This window comes from Ursus arctos, unplaced genomic scaffold, assembly GCF_023065955.2.
Source record: "Ursus arctos isolate Adak ecotype North America unplaced genomic scaffold, UrsArc2.0 scaffold_31, whole genome shotgun sequence".
Lineage (NCBI taxonomy): Eukaryota > Metazoa > Chordata > Mammalia > Carnivora > Ursidae > Ursus > Ursus arctos.
Window position 1 is genome coordinate 28,089,868 of NW_026622997.1, and position 18,961 is coordinate 28,108,828.

General features: G+C 37.1%; 1 protein-coding gene across 1 annotated transcript; it reads left to right on the forward strand.

Annotated features, from left to right (window-relative positions):
• Positions 1-324: 324 nt before the first annotated feature.
• LOC113243772 (butyrophilin subfamily 1 member A1-like) lies at positions 325-17,328 on the forward strand. The gene is given in 10 exon segments (XM_026482606.4): positions 325-615; positions 618-659; positions 13,157-13,361; positions 13,363-13,436; positions 13,554-13,721; positions 14,053-14,073; positions 14,167-14,193; positions 14,992-15,018; positions 15,226-15,252; positions 16,676-17,328. Coding segments are annotated over 10 exon segments (1,494 nt in total). The 5' UTR covers positions 325-365.
• Positions 17,329-18,961: the final 1,633 nt, after the last annotated feature.

An 18,961-nucleotide genomic window follows, 5' to 3' on the forward strand; every position in this document is an offset into this window, starting at 1 on the left:
TTTCACTAATTTTTTATCTTGATGCCCAAGACCTAATTAAAAACTCTGGTTTCATGATTTCCCAGCATTCTTCCCTCCTTCTTCATAGAATTTATCACCATTGCTATCAAAAAATCATTTGCTTAATAAGAGATTACCCTGTTGATTGGGTAGAGATCCTCTTTGTCTTGTTCACTACCATCTTCAGCCTGAATGTGTGCTGCAGAGAACTGGTGTATGAATGACAGAATGTCTATGGGGTTCTACTGGGTCAGTAATGACACTGTGTTCCAAAATGCCCAGGTAAGTCATTGATACTCTTTTCACTATGGCTCTATTCCACAGATTCATTCTTGGTTATCAGCCCCTCAGAGCCAATTGTGGCCATGCTGGGCACAGACACAGTGCTGCCCTGTCGTGTGTCCCCACCCATGAATGTGGAGAGCACGGAGCTGAGGTGGTTCTCAGAGGCTGTGTATGTGTATAAGGATGGAATGGAGCAGGTGGGAGAACAGCTGGTAGATTTCAAAGGGAGAGCAGAGTTGGTGAATGATTACATCACTGAGGGAAGAGTAGCTGTGAGAATCTACAGTCTCTGGATCTCAGACAATGGAATGTACAAGTGTTTTTTAAAAAAGTCAGTGACTTTGAGGAAGCCACTTTGGAGCTGAAGGTGATCGGTGAGTAATTATCTGAGAATACAGATCACTCTTTGGGAATGTAAGTGTGTTGTATTCGATTTCGGGGGAGGATGAAGAAAAGGACAGAGACAAAAAGGCAGATATTCTTGGAGCTGGTCAACATCCTAGACACTGGATTTAACCCAAAATCCTCTTAATCTATTTATACATTTATTGTGCTGTACTTTAAAATTCAACGACTTCCATAAATATCTACAATACAAATAGATCATTTATTTCCCTGATATGTGTCTCGTCACACATTTTGAAGGTAGGCACCATGATTACCAAAATGTACCATTACTGGCAGAGACCGGAATCCCAGTTGGCTGTTGTGATGGACAAAGGCTCAGCTGGGAATGTCAGTGGTTGAGTCTTGAATGCACTGTTTGGAGGAAATGACTGTGGGGGTTGTGACAGGGTGGATTAGTATTGCAAAGAATAAAAGTTGTCATCACAGGATTGAGGCCAGAAAATAATTAATGTTTAGTGACTAAGTGAAGTAGGAGTAGTTTTTGGGGAATAAAAAGGTCCTGAAGAGAGAGGCCAGTGTGAAAAGCTGGGATGGACTGAGGTTGGTCCATAGGACGTTGAACTGGCCGCTGTAAGTTTTATCATCTTCAGTGCTGTTTCATTTTAATTATAATAAAATTAAAACTCATTGTATTAAACTCAAACAATTCAGAACAATGTAAAATACAAATTGATAATCCTTCCTTTCCCTTCAATATTCCTTTTTCTCCTCCAAAGTAACTATTAATACCAGATTGTTCTATGTCCTTTCAGTTATCTCTTGTTTATATATTTATATAAAGATATCAATATTATATACAATATAATAAAGTATATAATATATAATTATATATATATATATAGAGAGAGAGAGAGAGAGAGAGAGAGAAGACCTTAATCTCTGTTCCTAAACTAATCTTTAAAATGTTTATGTTAACTCATTTAAAAACAAAATTGAATCTTTGAGCCCTCAGCCAATCAGGCTAGTGTGTTTTGTCTTAGTTCTTACTGGAGCTTCTGTCCCTCTTTCCCTTGAGTAATAATTATGCAAGGTCCTATGTGGCCCAAAGTATTCAGGATGCAGCTCCAGTCTTGGGCCCTCACTGGTTAGTGCAAGGATGCTCATCCTCCCAGGTTCTGTTACATCTCTCCCCTTGACTCCAAAGATTAAGTCACAGATATTATTAAAGACTTTTTTATTAAAGATCTTATTTATTTATTCAGAGAGAGAGTGTAAGTGGGGGAAGGGCAGAGGGAGAAAGAGAATCTCAAGCAGACTCTGCTGAGCACAGAGCCCCATGCAGAACTCATCGTGGAGCTTGATCTCATGACCTGAGACCATGACCTAAGCTGAAATCAACAATCATATGCCTAACTGACTGAGCCACTCAAGTGTTCTTATTAAAGACTTTTGATGCAACACTTTAAGAAGCACCTGAAGATCTCTCTTTGTAGTTTTGGGAAACCTCCCAATCACTCTATCAAGGCTTCCTTCATTGATCTTCTTTTTCCCACCTGTATTACACAATTGCTTTCATTAATTTGTGCACTCAACAATGTAGCAAGAGTCTTTTTCATGCAGTCCTACTTTAAGCCATATATCCCTGAAGCTGAAATATTCCAATTGGAATCAGAGAGGGGAAAGTTTAGAGGAAAACTCAAGCAATAGCTAATTCAGCATAGTTAACAACACATTAAAATGTCAAGTAATTTTCTCCCCATATACACATACAAATATTATTTAAAATCTCACATTTTTTCTATAATTTGCCTTTTTCTTGTTTACAACATATGAGACAGGTTACAAAAAATTATATTCTTTAATGATTACAAATGTTTTCATTAGCTAGAAATTCCATAATTTATGTCAAAATTAACTTTCTAATGAACATTGACAATTTTCAATTTAATATTATGGCAAAAATAATGAAATACATATATTTGCACATAAACTATGCAGCAATATAAGTTGATATAAGATAAAGTCCTCAAACAATTAAGTTTACAACTCATCTTTTAATTCTTTTATCTTCTACTTTAATAATTCCAGTTTCAGAATAACCATAATTATCTTGCCACTCTGATACTCTAATAATTGCTCCAGTTTAAAGTCTTAACAGCATTTATTTATACTTTTGATGACATTGACTTTTTTTCATTCATATAGAGTTGCTTAATTTATTTTTTTTAAGTTTTTATTTTAATTTCACTGTATGTTAACTAACATACAGTGTAATATTAGTTTCAGGTGGACAGCATAGTGAGTCAACAATTTCATACATCATCCAGTGCTCATCACAAGTGTGCTCCTTTATCCCCATCACCTATTTAACCCATTCCCTAACCCCATCCCCTCTGGTAACCATCAGGTTGTTCTTCATAATTAAGAGTCCATTTATTGATTTGTCTCTCTCTCTCTCTCTCTTTTTCCACTTTGCTCCTTTGTTTTGTTTCTTAAATTCCACATGTGGGTGAAATCATATGATATTTTTCTTTCTTTGACTAACTTATTTTGCTTAGCATTGTACTCTCTAGGTCTACCCATGGCATTGCAAGTAGCAAGATTTCATTATTTTTGATGGTTGAATAATATTCCACTATATATAGATAATTTATCAGTTGATGGCTACTTGGGCTTCTTCCATAATTTGGTTTGCTACCATGGGGACCTTGCCTGGCTTAAAGGTGCCCAGGTGGTGAAGAGGGGCAGAATCCCAGAGCAACAGGGTGGTCTGAGGATCTCCTGGGTTGCAGGAAGAATGGATGGCACCAAGATGCTGTGCTGTTCCCAGGCACAGGAGCTGGGAATCCAGTGGAGAGCAGCAGGTCCTGGTGCCAACTTTCTGCTATAAACTGCAAACCACCAGGCAGTTTTCTGACCGCTTTCCTAGGATGGGCCAGCAAACCTAACAAAAACCTCCTCTAGAGAAAGAGCATGGGTCCCTGTCTGAGAGTCCCTGAAATTTAGAGTTTGGAAACTCTGAGGCACACCTGAGATAAAAAGGCTCAAACACAGGCAGGGTGAATGCAGGGTTCAGATGGAAACCAGGGACACAAATAGAGTGATTGATTGCTCTTCTGTGAAGGCTCACTGAAGAGTAGGGGTCCGAACTTTCAGCTCTGAGGCTAGAGAGCAGGGCACAGCCATTTCCATCTGCCCAACAGTACGGAAAGCCTTCAGGGGGCAAAATAGCAACTATTGGAGGCTGAAGCTGCGTACACCAAGCCCCGCCCCCCTTGCACCCTGGAGATGCATTTCTACTGAAGCAAGAGCCTGAGAATCAGTGCAGCTGGTCCCTCCCTGAGAAGACCAGCACAAATAACTAGTTCACACCAAGTTTATTGATCATAGACTGCTGCAAAGTTTCAGCTCTAGGGGAAATAAGATCTAGCTTCTGTTTTACTTTTATTCTTTATTTTTAAATTATTATTTTTTTCACTTATTTTCTTATATTTCCAATTTCTTTTTAATTTTTTATTATTCTTTAAATTTTAATTTATATATATAGTTTACTTTCATTTTATTTTGATGTATTTTACATTTTTATTTATTTATTTATTTATTTATTTATTTATTTATTTATTTATTCTGGGATCTAGATTCTTTTAACAAGCAGACCAAAAAACACCCAGGATCTAGTTTTGTTTTGGTTTGGTTTGGTTTTCTTGTTTTTTATTTTTGTTTTTCTTGTTTATTGTGTATGTTTTTTATTTTTCTTTGATTTTTGTTTTTTGTTGTTGGTTTTCTTTTTTCTTTCTTCTTTTCTTCTCTGAACAAAATGATGAAACAGAGGGATTCATCCCAAAAGAAAGAACATGAGGCAGAACTTACAGCCAGGGATTTAATTAATACAGATATAAGTAAGGTGTCTAAACTAGAATTTAAAACAACAATTAGAAGGATACTAGCTGGGCTCAAAAAAAGCACAGAAGAAACTAGAGAATCCCTTACTACAGAAATAAGAGAACTAAAATCTAGTCAGGCTGAAATTAACCAAGATGCAAACACAAATGGAGACCATAAAAACAAGGATAGAGCAGAGGTTCAAATAGGTGATATAGAAGATAAAATTATGGAAAATAATGAAGCTGAAAGGCAAAGGGAAAGAAAGGTAATGGACCATGAAGGTAGACTTAGAGAACACAGTGAATTAGTAAAGCATAATAATATTTGTATCATAGCAGTTCCAGAAGATGAAGAGAGACATAAAGGGGCAGAAGGTTTATTCAAACAAATTATAGCCAAAAACTTCCCTAATCTGGGGAAGAACACAGACATCAAAATCTAAGAAGCGCAGAGAACACCCATTAAATTCAACAAAAGCTGGCCATTGCCAATGCATATCATAGTCAAATTCACAAAATACACAGACAAAAAAAAAGAAGTCTGAAAGCAGCAAGGGAAAAAAGGTCCTTAACTTACAAGGGAAGGCAGATGATGTAGGCAGCTAATCCTCCACAGAGACATCGCAGGCCAGAAAAGAGTAGAAGGAAATATTCAATGTCTTGAATGGGAAAAATATGCAACCAAGAATTCTTTATCCAGCAAGACCGTCATTCAGAATAGAAGGAGAGATAAGGAGTTTTCCAGACAAACAAAAACTAAAAGAGTTCATGACCACTAAATCAGTCTTGCAACAAATTTTAAGGAGGACTCTGACTGGAGGGGAAAACAAAAAACAAAAAACAAAAGCAACAAAGAATAGAAAGGACCAGACAACATCATTAGAAACACTAATTCTACAGGTAACACAATGGCACTAAATTCATATCTTTCAATAATCACTCTGAATGTAAATGGCCTAAATGTGCCAATCAAAAGACATAGGGTATCAGAATGGATAAAAAAATAAGATCCATCTATATGCTGCCTACATGAGACTCATTTTAGAACTAAAGACTCCTGCAGATTGAAAGTGAGGGGATGGAGAACCATCTACCACACTAATGGACATTAAAAGAAAGCCTGAGTAGCCATACTTATATCAGGCAAACTAGATTTTAAAATGAAGACTGTAACAAGAGATGAAGAAGGGCATTATATCATAATCTTGCTATTCAGCAAGAAGATCTAACAATTGTAAATATTTATGCTCCAACTTGGGAGCAATCAAATATATAAATCTATTAATAACAAACATAAAGAAACTCATTGATAATACTACAATAACAGTAGGGGACTTTAACACCCCATTTACAGCAATGGAAAGATCATCTAAGCAGAAAATCAATAAGGAAACAATGACTTTGAATTTGAATGACACACTGAGCCAGATGGACTTAACAGATATATTCAGAACATGTCATCCTAAAGCAGCAGAATATACATTCTTCTCAAGTGCACATGGAACATTCTCCTGAATAGATCACATATTGGGTCACAAATTAGCCCTCAACAAGTACAAAAAGATCGAGATTATGCCATGCTTATTTTCAGACCACAACACTATGAAACAGGAAGTCAATCACAAGAAAAAATTTAGAAAGACCTCGAATACGTGGAGATTAAAGAATATCCTGCTAAAGGATGAATGTGTTAATCAGGAAATTAAAGAAGAATTTAAAAAAATAAATGGAAGTAAATGAAAATGAAAGCATGACAGTCAAAACCTTTGGGATGCAGCAAAGGTAGTCCTAAGAGGGAAGTGTATAGCAATATAGGACTACCTCAAGAAGCGAAAAACTCTTAAATACAAAATCTAACCTTACACCTAGAGGAGCTAGAAAAGAACAGCAATGAAGCCTAAAACCAGCTGAAGAAGGGAAATAATAAAGATTAGAACAGAAATAAATGATAGACACAAACAAAAAGAAAAAAAGAGTAGAACAGATAAATGAAACTAAGAGCTACTTCTTCAAAGACTTAATAAAATTGATAAACCTCTATACAGACTTAACAAAAAGAAAAGAGAAAGAACCCAAAGAGACAAAATCATGAATGAAAGAGGAGAGATCACAACCAACACCACAGAAATACAAACAAATATAAGAGAATACTATGAAAAATTATATTCCAACTAAATGGGCAATCTGGAAGAAATGGACAACTTCCTAGAAACTTACAAACTACCGAAATGGAAACAGGGAGAAATAGAAAATTTGAACAGACCAACAACCAGCAAAGAAATTGAGTCAGTAATATAAAATCTCCCAACAAAAAAAGTCCTGGGCCAGATGGCTTCCCAGGAGAATTCTCCCAAACATTTAAAGAAGAATTATACCAATTCTTCTGAAACTTTTCCAAAAAATAGAAATAGAAGGAAGACTTCCAAACTCATTTTATGAAGCTAGCATTACCCTGATCCCCAAACCAGGCAAAGAACCCACTAAAAAGAAGTACAGACCAATATCCCTGATGAACATGGATGCAAAAATTCTCACCAAGATACTAGCTAATCAAATTTAACAGTACATAAAAAAGATTATTCACCACGACCAAGTGGGATTTATTCCTGGGCTGCAGGGGTGGTTCAACATTCAGAAATCAATGTGAATTGATTGCTATTAACATGATAGAGCACATTAATAAAAGAAAAGACAAGAACTATATGATCCTCCCAATTGTTGCAGAAAAAACATTTGACAAAGTACGGTATCCTTTCCTGATTAAAACTTTTCAAGGTATAGGAATAGAGGGAACATATCTCAATATCATAAAAACCTTCTATGGAAAGCCCACAGTGAATATCATTCTCAATGGGGAAAAGCTGAGACCTTTTCCCTTAAGGTCAGGAATACCACAGGGATGCCCACTCACCATTATTGTTCAACATAGTACCAGAAGTCCTAGCCTCAGCAATCAGAAAAAAAAAAAAAAAGAAAAAGAAATAAAAGGCATCCAAATTGGCAAAGAAGAAGTCAAACTCTCTTCACAGAGAACATGATACTTTATGTGGCAAACCCAAAAAACTCCACCCCCAAATTACTAGAACTCATACAGCAATTCAGCAATGTGGCAGGATACAAAATCAATGCAAAGAAATCAGTGGCACTTCTACACACTAACAATGTAAGTGAAGAAAGAGAAATTAAGGAATCAATTCTATTTACAATAGCACCAGAAACCATAAGATACCTAGGAATAAACCTACCAAAGGGGTAAAGGATCTATACTCTAGAAACCACAGAACACTAATGAAAGAAATTGAGGAAGACACAAAAAGATGGAAAAACATTCCATGCTCATGGATTGGAAGAATAAGCATTGTTAAAATGTCTATGCTGCCCAGAGCAATCTACAATTTCAGTGCCCTCCCTATCAAAATACCATCAACATTTTTCACAGAACTGGAACAAATAATCCTAAAATTTGTTTGGAACCAGAAAAAAACCTCAATAGCCAAAGAAATGTTGAAAAAGAAAACCAAAGCTGGAGGCATCACAATGCCTGACTTCACGCTCTATTACTAAGCTGTAGTCATCAAGACAGTATAGTGGAGGTGTAAAAATAGACACATAGATCAATGGAACAGAATAGAAAACCCAGAAATGGACCTATAACTATATGGTCAACCAATCTTTGACAAAGCAGGAAAGAATATCCAATGGAAAAAAGACAGTCTCTTCAACAAATTGTGTTGGGAAAACTGGACAGCAACATGCAGAAGAATGAAACTGGACCACTTTCTCACACCATACACAAAACTAAATTTAAAATGGATGAAAGACCTAAATGTGAGACAGGAAACCATGAAAATCCTAGAGGAGAGCACAGCAGAAACATCTTTGACCTCGGCCCGAGCAACTTCTTATCAGACACATCACCACAGGCAAGGGAAACAAAAGCAAAAATGAACTATTGGGACTTCATTAAGATAAACAGCCTCTGAATAACAATGGAAACAATCAACAAAACTAAAAGGCAGCCTACAAAAAGGGAGAAGATATTTACAAACAACATATCTGATAAAGGGTTAGTATCCAAAATCTACAAAGAACTTATTAAACTCAACCCTCAAAAAAAAAAAAAAGAAAAAAAACCCAGTTAAGAAATGGGCAGAAGACATAGACAATTTCCCCAAGAAGACATCCAGATGATCAACACACATGTGAAAGGATACCCAACATCACTCATCATCAGTGATATACAAATCAAAACCACAATGAGATACCATTTTAAACCTGTCAGGATGCCTAAAATTAACAACACAAGAAGCAACAGGTATTGGTGAGGATGTGGAGAAAAGAGAGAGAGGATCTGAAGCAGGCTCCACACCCAGTGCAGGGCTTGATCTCATGACCCTGAGATCATGACCCGAACCGAAATCAAGAGTTGCACACTTACCCCACTGAGCCACCCACGCACCCCTGCTCTACTCTTTATTATTGTCCTCCTCTTACTGTCTTTAGGCCCCATTTGTTCTTTTTTTCTAGCTCCTTAATGTGTTTGGTTAGGTTGTTTGAGATTTTTCTTCCTTCTTGAGATAGGTCCGTGTTGCTCTATACTTCCCTTTTAGTACGGCTTTTACTGCATCCCAAAGGTTTTAAACCATTGTGTTTTCGTTTTCATTTGTTTCCATGTGTTTTTTTATCCTCTGATTTCCTGGCTTACCCATTCATTGTTTAGTAGCGTGTTGTTTAACCTCCATGGATTTGTGGTCTTTCCAGATTTTTTCTTGTGATTGACTTCATGTTTCATAGCATTGTGATCAGAAAAGTTGCATGGAATGATTTCAATCTTTTTGTATTCATTGAGGCCGGATTTTGTGACCTAATAAGTGATCTATTCTTGAGAATGTTCCATGTCCACTTGAAAAGAACATGTATTCTGCTGTTTTAGAATGGAGTGTTCTGAATATATCTGTAAAGTCCATCTGGTCCTGTGTGTCAATCAAAGCCATTGTTTTCTTGTTGATTTTCTGTTTAGATGATCTGTCCCCTACTATTATTGTGCTATTATCAATTAGCTCCTTTATGTTAGTTATTGTTTTATATATTTGAGTGCTCTCATGTTGGGTGCATAGATATTTACAATTGTTAGATCTTCTGGTTGGATTGTCCCCTTTCTTATGATATAATATCTTTCTTTTTTTAAAGTCTAGTTTGTCCCATGTAAGTATTGCTACTGTGGCTTTCTTTTGACATCCAATTGCATGATAAATGTTTCTCCATTCTGTCACTTCCAATTCATAGGATTGAAAGAACTAATGAAATTCAGCCATTCTTGTTTTCTAAGCCAATGGCTTTGGGGAAATGTTCTCCTTGTGTATTGCCCTGTGTGCTTCTCCCTGTCTCCTGCCCTTTTCCATGACTATGACTCCCGCCCCATCATAGCACCCACAATCCCTTTCTCCCTTAAACCACGTCTCCCCACCTCCTACATTTTTCTATGTGGCTTTTCTCTCCCTTTAGTTATGGAATTTGTTCTTTTGGTCTTCAGGTCAATTTCTGGGGCATTTAGGATGATTTGATAGTTATCTAGTTGTGTTCATGGGATGAGGTGTGCCTAGGGTCCTCCTACTCTGCCACCTTCTTCTTTTCAATGGAAGTTCCTACCTCTTAATCCCCTTTACCTATTTCTCCCATCTCACACTCCCTTCCCCTCTGGCAACTGCCAGTTTGTTCTCTGTATTTATGAATTTGTTTTTGGTGTTTTGTTTGTTTATTTGTTTTGTTTTCAGGTTCTATATATAAGTGAAATCATATATCTTCCAGTTATAGAAGTTTAGAAGTATTACATAGTCTGAACTGTCAACATTATCTTTTATGTCTTTTTAGTTTTTTAGTGCTCTTAGATATACATCTTTATACCAACATCACAAAAATATTTCACCTTCCTTTCTCCTAATATCTTTTCTGTAAAATATGTTGAAATGTAATATACACAGAGAATTTACTACCGATTTTAAATGTACCACATAACAAATAGTCACAAAGTGAATACATCTGAGAAATCAGCACCCAAATCAAGAAACGGAGCTTAATTAGAACACAGGAAAATCCATTTTTCCCTTTCAGTTATGATTTCCTCAAAGGTAATCACTATTATGATTTCTAACCTCATAGATTAGTTTTTGTCTGTTTATGAATTTCACATACATGGATGGACTATTTTGTCTGTTTTTTGTTTGTTGTTTGTTTGTTTTTGCTTACCATTATGTTTGTGAGATTTTTCTATGTGGTTAAGAGCATGTGATTGTAGTTCATTCTTCTCTCCTTTTTATTGCTTTGCTTTTTACATTTAGATCTTTAATCTATATACGTATTATTTTGGTATTAGAGTTTATAGAATGTTCAAAATATTTGTTCCTAATTATATCATTTATTTCTATACTAATAGCAAATGATGTAGAAAATCTGTACCAATTTATAAATGTGTATTTTCCATAAACTCATAGATACCAGGGCAAATTATAAATACTCTGTGTTCATAAAGATTTATCTGTCCATTTCTTTCACAATATCATAGTGTTTCCATTTCTAAACCTTATTCTCTGCCCAAATTTCTTAATTATAATGTTTTTCTTCATTTTTTGCATGTGTTAAGCCTATCCTAAATTAATACTTCTCATTTGATTTTTCTGATATCTACAGGCTTATTTTATCCATCTTCTTTATGTATAACTTTATTAAGAAGAATCCAAATCTATTAGGTCCTGAAGGAAAGAGTGACAAACTCTCCTGAGCCATTCTACTGTGATCCCACTCTAGTATTTTCTAAGTAGGAAGTCAAAGTTTTTCACAGTCTCACACATAACCTCACATAAGTCATGTCATTTTTTTCAGTGCCTTTCCCATATCCATTCATTGACTGAAATATGTAAAGTCCAACCTTTAGAAGCAGTTGATCAATTATACATCTACACTTACCTTCTGCTGAGTTAAACTTTGCCTAGTAAAGCTGCTTCTATGCTCAGGAATGGGCATCCCTTCTGTTCCTCTCTCTCTCTCTTTTAAAGAATTATTTATTCATTTGTCAGAGAGAGAGCACAAACAGGGGGAGCAACAGGCAGAGGAAGAAGCAGTCTCCCCACTGAGCAAGGAACCTGATGCAGGACTCCATCCCAGGACCTTGGGATTATGATCTGAACTGAAGGCAGACACTGACTGAGCCACCCAGGTGCCCTTTTCCTCTTTCTCAACATAGGTATGGTTCTTGCTTATTTCAACTTGGAGCTTCATTGGTTATATTTTTCCAGGAGACACAAGATCTATTTTTGTCTATTAGTATTTGCTTCGTAGGCCTTAGCTGTTGCATTTTGCTCGTGACCAGCTTCTTTTTTTTCTCTCTTTGATATCTTTTTCCCCCCTATTTCCTCTTAACTTCCTTTTTTATTGTTTTTTAATTTTAATTCAAGTATAGTTAACATATAGTGTTATATTAGTTTCAGGTGTACAATATAGTGATTCAACAATTCTATACATTATTCAGTGTGCATTATGGTAATCCCCTTCATCTATTTCAATGACCCCCCCAACACACACAACCATCTGGTAACCATCAGTTCGTTCTCTATAGTTAAGAGTCTGTTCTGCTCATGACCGATTTTACTCACTTCTATTCATTTCCTTTGTTCAAGAGAGTTGGTAATTCCCTCCAGCAATTCTGAAGATTGTCTTTCAGATTGCTTTCTGGTTTTTAGAAGTGTGCCCCTCCCAGGCAGGTCAGAATCTGATAGTAAAAATTATTAGCTGCATTATAATTTTTAGCCAAAAAAGACAAGATCTCTAAGGTTTCTAATATATTTCCTATATCTGAGGAATCAGAGTAAAACTGAGCTAGACCCAAGAGGATCCATACATACCATGATATATTAAGTTTTAAAAGGACCAAATAATATATAGCCTTAGAAGCCAGGATAGCCATTATTCGCAAAAAGACAATGGATTCTTCAAGCATCCTAGTAATGTAATGTTTTAATGTGGGAGCTGGTGACATGGATCCACTAGTAGACCCAACCTGTGCAAAGTTGTAGAGGAGGGGTGGTGGAGAGAAAAGAAATAAATGAGAGTGGAAAAGTTAAAAAAAGAAAAAAGAAGATCAACTCCTTCGTGGAATAACTTCACCTGGCTACCTTCATCTTTTAGATATTCTCTACTCAGGGGAAGAAAGAAAATTTGGAAAACATTACAAAATGAGATTGTTTAAGGAAGTGACTACAAGAAGACTCAGTTTCATCACAGAAAGTAGTCTTCCTTAAGACTTCAATAAGTGGAATGGATAGATATAGAAATATTGGTGTTTCCTGAAAGAACTTAACATTGGTAAAATTTACTCTGCTCTTTTCCTTCTATGGCCAATTGCAGATATGCCTGGGCAGAACAGATGTGGTAGGCGTCATTATGGAGTCTTAGTATCAGCTTCAAATCTCTTGAGATTTAGCCACAGTTACCCATTTATCTCATGAGAGAAGGAAAAAACCCTCTCTTCCCACCAAGAATGATGGTTCTTTGTCCATATTCCCCACACTGGTGTTACTGTGTAAAATTAGGGACTCTGGATCAAGGGCATCCAGGTCCCAAATGAATAACTTTCTCCTCTCCAGGTCTGGGTTCTGGTCCTCATGTTTTCATGGTGGGTCCAGAGGATAAAGGAATAAGGCTGACATGCACAGGCAAGGGGTGGTTTCCCCAGCCTGAGGTACAATGGACAGATGCCAGGGGAGAGAAGATACCAACTCTCTCTGAGGATGAGACCCAAGATGATGATGGCTTGTTTCAAATAGAGGCATCCCTTATTGTGAGAGACAGTTCAAAAACAAGTGTCCTGCTCCATGAAGAATCCCTTCTTTGAACAAGAGCAGGTGGAAACCATTTCTATCCCAGGTCAGTGTTGCTCATTTGGGGGACAGGATAGGTGTGAGGAGGGGATATTTAGGAACTGGGATGGGATAGGATTGCATGGTAATGTTTTTAATCAGGTTTAGGGGGCCTCTGTATCAGAATCCTTCTTCCCCAGGACCTCTCCTTGGAAGGTAGCATTTGCTGGGACTTTCTTCATACTTGGGATTTTCCTGGGTGCTGTTGTGTTTTTGGCCTGGAAAGAACAACAGGAGAAGAAAAGAGTATGGGAACTCCAGGAGGAAAAAGAGGAAGAAAGCAAAGTCGAAGGTAAAACTGTGAATCGGACTGGGTGGGATCTGTGTACTTATGGGTTTGTTAGCTGGGCATATGGATGGAATCTGTTGGAACAGAGAGACATGAGTGTACTTAGAAACTCAAGACCTCCAGTAAGACATGGATAAAATATTATAATAGAGTACAATGGAGAGAGAAAATTCATTGGTATAAACATGAAGTTAGAAAAAATGGTTGTAGTAATTCTCAGGGTGAATTTCTTGATCTAGGTATATTCAGGATCTGGGCTTAGGTAACATAATCTAGAAAATAAACCTTGGACTTGTTTTCTATAAAATGTTTTGTTATTTTCTTTCCTTTTTAGAACTGCTTGAGAAAGAGCTTGGTAAGTGTTCCAATTTTCTTTATTCTAGTAGATGAAATAGTCCTTACTCCATGCTACATACTTTGCATCTCACAGATTGTTATTCCTTTTCAGTCAGAAGAAAGCAGTTATATCAGCAAGGTGAGTAATATTGATGTTATAGTTGGACCAATCATCTCATCTGTCCCTCTGTTCTGATCATCTCCTGTTCACCTTGCTAGTGAAGGAGGGCTTCCCCACCCTAAATAGGATAAGACTGACACCCAACACTGAACATATGAGCTTGACAGCAGTTTATTAATCACCTATTTTCACATCCTGGGGGAGGAGGACACCACAAGCCATGCAGGACCACATATTGCACTTGGGAGCAGAGTGAAGCAGCAGGGGCTGAGGGAGGCAAGCTTTTTAGTAACCACAAGATGAGGTGCTACTGGTTTCTATGAAAGTATGTAATTGGCTTGTCTGAGTAATTTTGCAGGCTGATAGGGAGCAGAAGGCCATTAGGTTGAGGACCAGGTGGGGTTCAGCTGCCTCAACTGATGGGAAAATTAGTTGAGTGTGGAGTTTCTCCTGCTGGGTGGAGGCATATCTGGTGAGAGCAGGAGAGTTTACAGGTGGTTAGAGCCCTTTGAAGCTCAAAGATGTCAGGCAGCACATGAAATTTTAAGCTTTACAGTACACTCTAGAAAAATTTATCTTCTCCTCTCCCAAAAGAATCAGAACCTCATATTTTATCACAGATATATTAGTGGAATGTGGAAAACGTGAGAAATAGGAGATTAAAGAAGGCAAATATTCCAGAATTATCTTTGAAGTGACAAATACAGAAATATAGCACTACCACAAATCTTCATATTTCACGTGGTTGTAGCAATTTAATACTCTGGAGTGAAGGTCCTGTGAATGGGAAAATCTAATTCCTTTGTTTTATTTCAGCCTGGAGAAAAGCAAAGTTATATGCTGGTGAGTAACTGATGTTGTCTTGTGACTTCAGGCACCCCAGGATTTCATGAGGCATTTCCAGAGCATTTTTCAGAAATGTGCAATGTTCTGGAAATTTTATTTTGAATGTGGGAGTCCAAAAGAAAAAGGGGACAAGGGTAAAGCATCCCACTAGTTGAGAAGATATGTTCTTGATATGTTTTCCCATATGATTTCTTTTCTTTTTAGACTGGAGAAAGGAACATTTCAAAGCAGGTGAGTGACTTGATTGTTTTGTCCCACATAATCTCTTTTATACAAGTGAGAAAGTCTTACATTTGTATAAACTCCCAATAAAACTTGGTTGGTTATTAATGTCATGGCTTTCAGTTCAGTCTCAATCTCATGCTGAAATGTGAACAGATTTCTTACTTTTCTGGTATCATTCATTCATTCAGCGTTAATTTATAGAACTATTTATTCAAGGCCAAATAAAGCAGATCTGATCTCTGACTTCATGGGAAAGTACATGTACAAACTGTGATGAAGGTTATGAGGAATAAGAGATTTCCATGAGAAAAAAATGGTGGATTTCAGGAATTTCCCTGAGGAACTGATTTTTAATCTGAGACTTAAGTGATATGGTGGATTTATTCATGTGAATAACGTTGCAAGAGCAGTGGTCAGAAGGAAGTCTGTTGCACTGGCTGAGACAGAGAAGAGCTTGGTGTGTCTTAAGTAGAAAACCATCTTAGAATCTTTCTAGAATTATTAGTTGATTATCAGTTTCTAGTGCATGCTGCTTTACTCTGAATATCCCTGCATCCACAATTATTTCCTAGTTAATTAAGCCTCCAAAAACTAAAGCACATTCTAATATCCCCACATACAAATTCTTATAAGAAAAATTCAAACTATTGAACATGTTTGATTTGAGAAGAAACATTAATTATTGCTGGTATTAGTATTACTATAATATTGGAAGCTAAAAAAATTTGCCAAATGTTCACCATGGGCAAGACATAGTTGTAAGTTCTCTACGCATTATCTTGTTTATTTCTCACAATAGTCCTATGCCAAGGTATCATAATTGAATATATTATCATGAAGGTAAAGTGAGGATGAGAGAAGAAAAGTAACCTCAAGATCGCACTTACTAAGGATAAAGTAATTATCGAGATTCATATCTTTCTGACTACAGAGCCTAGGGTTTCAACCATTAGAAATCTAATAAAAGTACATGAGAAGTGGGTGACTTAATAATTACATAATAAATGATACCAAATGATAATGATACCAAAGAAACTTAAATGAAAGTAGATACACTGTGATTGGATTCTGACAGGGCTTTATTATTAAGAGCAAGCATTAAAGTGACAGACATTAGAGGGAGGCTAGAGGGATGCCATCCTGAAATACCTGACTTGGGATCTTCAGATCAGGCAGACAGCCCTCTTGGCTAGATGGTCTCAGCCCATCTGGAACAAATGGTTATTGAAGGTCATCCAGCCTTGGCCTTCTATGATATACACACATATCTCCTGTGGATGGACACAGAACAAAACATAAATTGTTTTACCTCCTCTTCTGTGGCTCTCCCTCTTATTTTCCTTCATTCTTCTTTCCCTATATTTGCTTCTTTCCTAAGGCCAACCAGTCTCCACTGTGGAATGATCTATTTTTCCCCCTATACCTGCAGTTGCTGTTACTCTGGATCCAGACAGTGCTCATCCCAATCTCATCATATCTAAGAATAGAAAACAAGTTTCTTTAATGGAAAATGTTCCTCAGATCTGTGATGCCTCAGTATACCAAGGACAAGAGGAATCTGAAGCTGTCTTCAGTGTTCTGGGCCAGAATTACTTTAATACAGGGACACATTACTGGGAGGTAGAAGTCAATATTGGGACAGAAGCTGGACCTGGAATTAAACGGGCTGTGGGAGTTTGCTCAAATACAGTAATAAGAGATGGGTGGTTTGTAGAAAGTCCAGAGAAGAATTTCTGGGTGGTAGCATATGAGGAAGGAGAAGTCAAGATTCCCACTTCCTCAGAATCACTGTCACTGAGGCAGCATCCTCAAAGGATAGGAGTTTTCTTGGACTGGGAGGGCGGAGATGTGTCATTTTACAACATGGTTGATGGGTCCCACATCTCTTCCTTTACTAGAATCACCTCCTGTGGGACCCTCAGTCCTTATTTTAGCCTTCAGGGCGCTGGCACATCTGTGACCATCTGCTCAACTTCAGATTACACTGAAAATTGTCCTGATTCTTCTCCAAATACTGTAACTCATTTAAGGGGTTGTGATATGGGTGTCCCCCAAGAAGCTAACCGTCTATTACCTCCATAGGAAGTGAAGTGTCAGCACCTCCACTGCTCCTGCTCAGGCTTCTTATTGGTATTTTCTCCAAGAAAGCTATCCCTGTGTGGAGAGTAGGCCAGCTTCACTACGTATGATTTCAGCCCCTTTCAAAGAGGCAAAGGCAGAAAGAGAAATGGGACAACTGAAAAATGCCTGGGGGAACTTTCTCTTGTGTTATTTTGGGGGAGATACAGTGTCTTTTTGGGCAGCAACAATTTGTCACAAGAAAATTCCAAATGAATGCATGGTCCCTCTCCTGTTCTGGTACTCAGTGTGTATTGAAGTAAATATTTTTAAAAACCATATTTAAAAAAAAAATCTCTCTTCCTACTGTTTTCATTATCAAATATGAAGGAGGTGTGGTATTTGAAGGGAAGAATCACAGTTGAGTGAATTCTTAATACCTGTTACTACTGTTGTAGATACACAAATTTTTTCAAGTCTTGTGAAAGTTAATAGTTCAGCTAGTCCTTTCTTTAAGTTCATGTCCATCAACCTCTAACCCTGGAGTTTGCCATGCAGTGGGGAGGACTGACGTAGAACTATAGACCATTTGAGGAGGAGCCTAAGCCTCCTTCCCTCTGCGAGGGAAGCCTCACACACACACACACACACACACACACACACACACACACACACACTTTTTTTTTTACTTAAACAAATTCTTACTGGTTAGCAAGTCCTGAATTGTGTCCTATGTGAATATGTGAATGAAAAAGGAATTGATGTTGCAGTTTATACTTTCAGAGAAAAATATTCAAATAAGAATGAAGAAACATCTGGAGGCTTCATGGAGAAAGTCACTGCTAACACTGGCATATTTTTTTCCCCTTTCTGACCATCTTCTTCCCACTATTGAAGGTTTCTTTGCCTTTAGTGCAACTAAGGCTTCACTAAGCTTATGTCTTCAAGGATATAAAATTTGAGCTTCTCCTGTTAAATGAGTCCCCTCTTCCCGGAGAGAGATTAATCCACTTAGATTTTTCTACACTATTAACAGATCTTTAAACCATAAGTCTCATTATCAACCTCTCTTGTAAGATGTATCTTCTTAGCAAAATTTTACTGACACACTAACTGGTAAAACCAGTGTTGGAACCCAGGAAGAATGAAACCAGAGTCCAGAATATCAACTTTGCTGACAGTAAAGAGAATACTTACATAAAAAGCAAGCAAAAATAAAGGCAGAAGAGAGGTAAGTGAATGGTGGACAAATGTTAATAGCTATAATCAAATGGACATGATGGGTGAGAAGGGATTTCTGGACATGACAACCCTTTACGTGGAGATAACCACAAAATACAAATAAATGGGATTGGAACTATAATATAGAGCAGGAAGGATAATGGGCTCAGTTTTGGATATTTTACTTTTGTTATATACTCAGAATAATCAGCATGAGGTTTCCAAATGAGTTTTTAAGTATTTTACCTTAAGAAACTAAATTCATATTTTGTTCTATAATGGGATTCCTCCACCTGTCACTCCTCCACTCATTTTTTTTTGAGAAAAGCCAGCATAAAGCACTTCCATTGCAGTCAGAAAACTCAAAATGCTTATGTAGTGTGGGGAGGTGGGGGTGGGATAGGCAACAATAATTTCTCTCATTAAATCACTATAC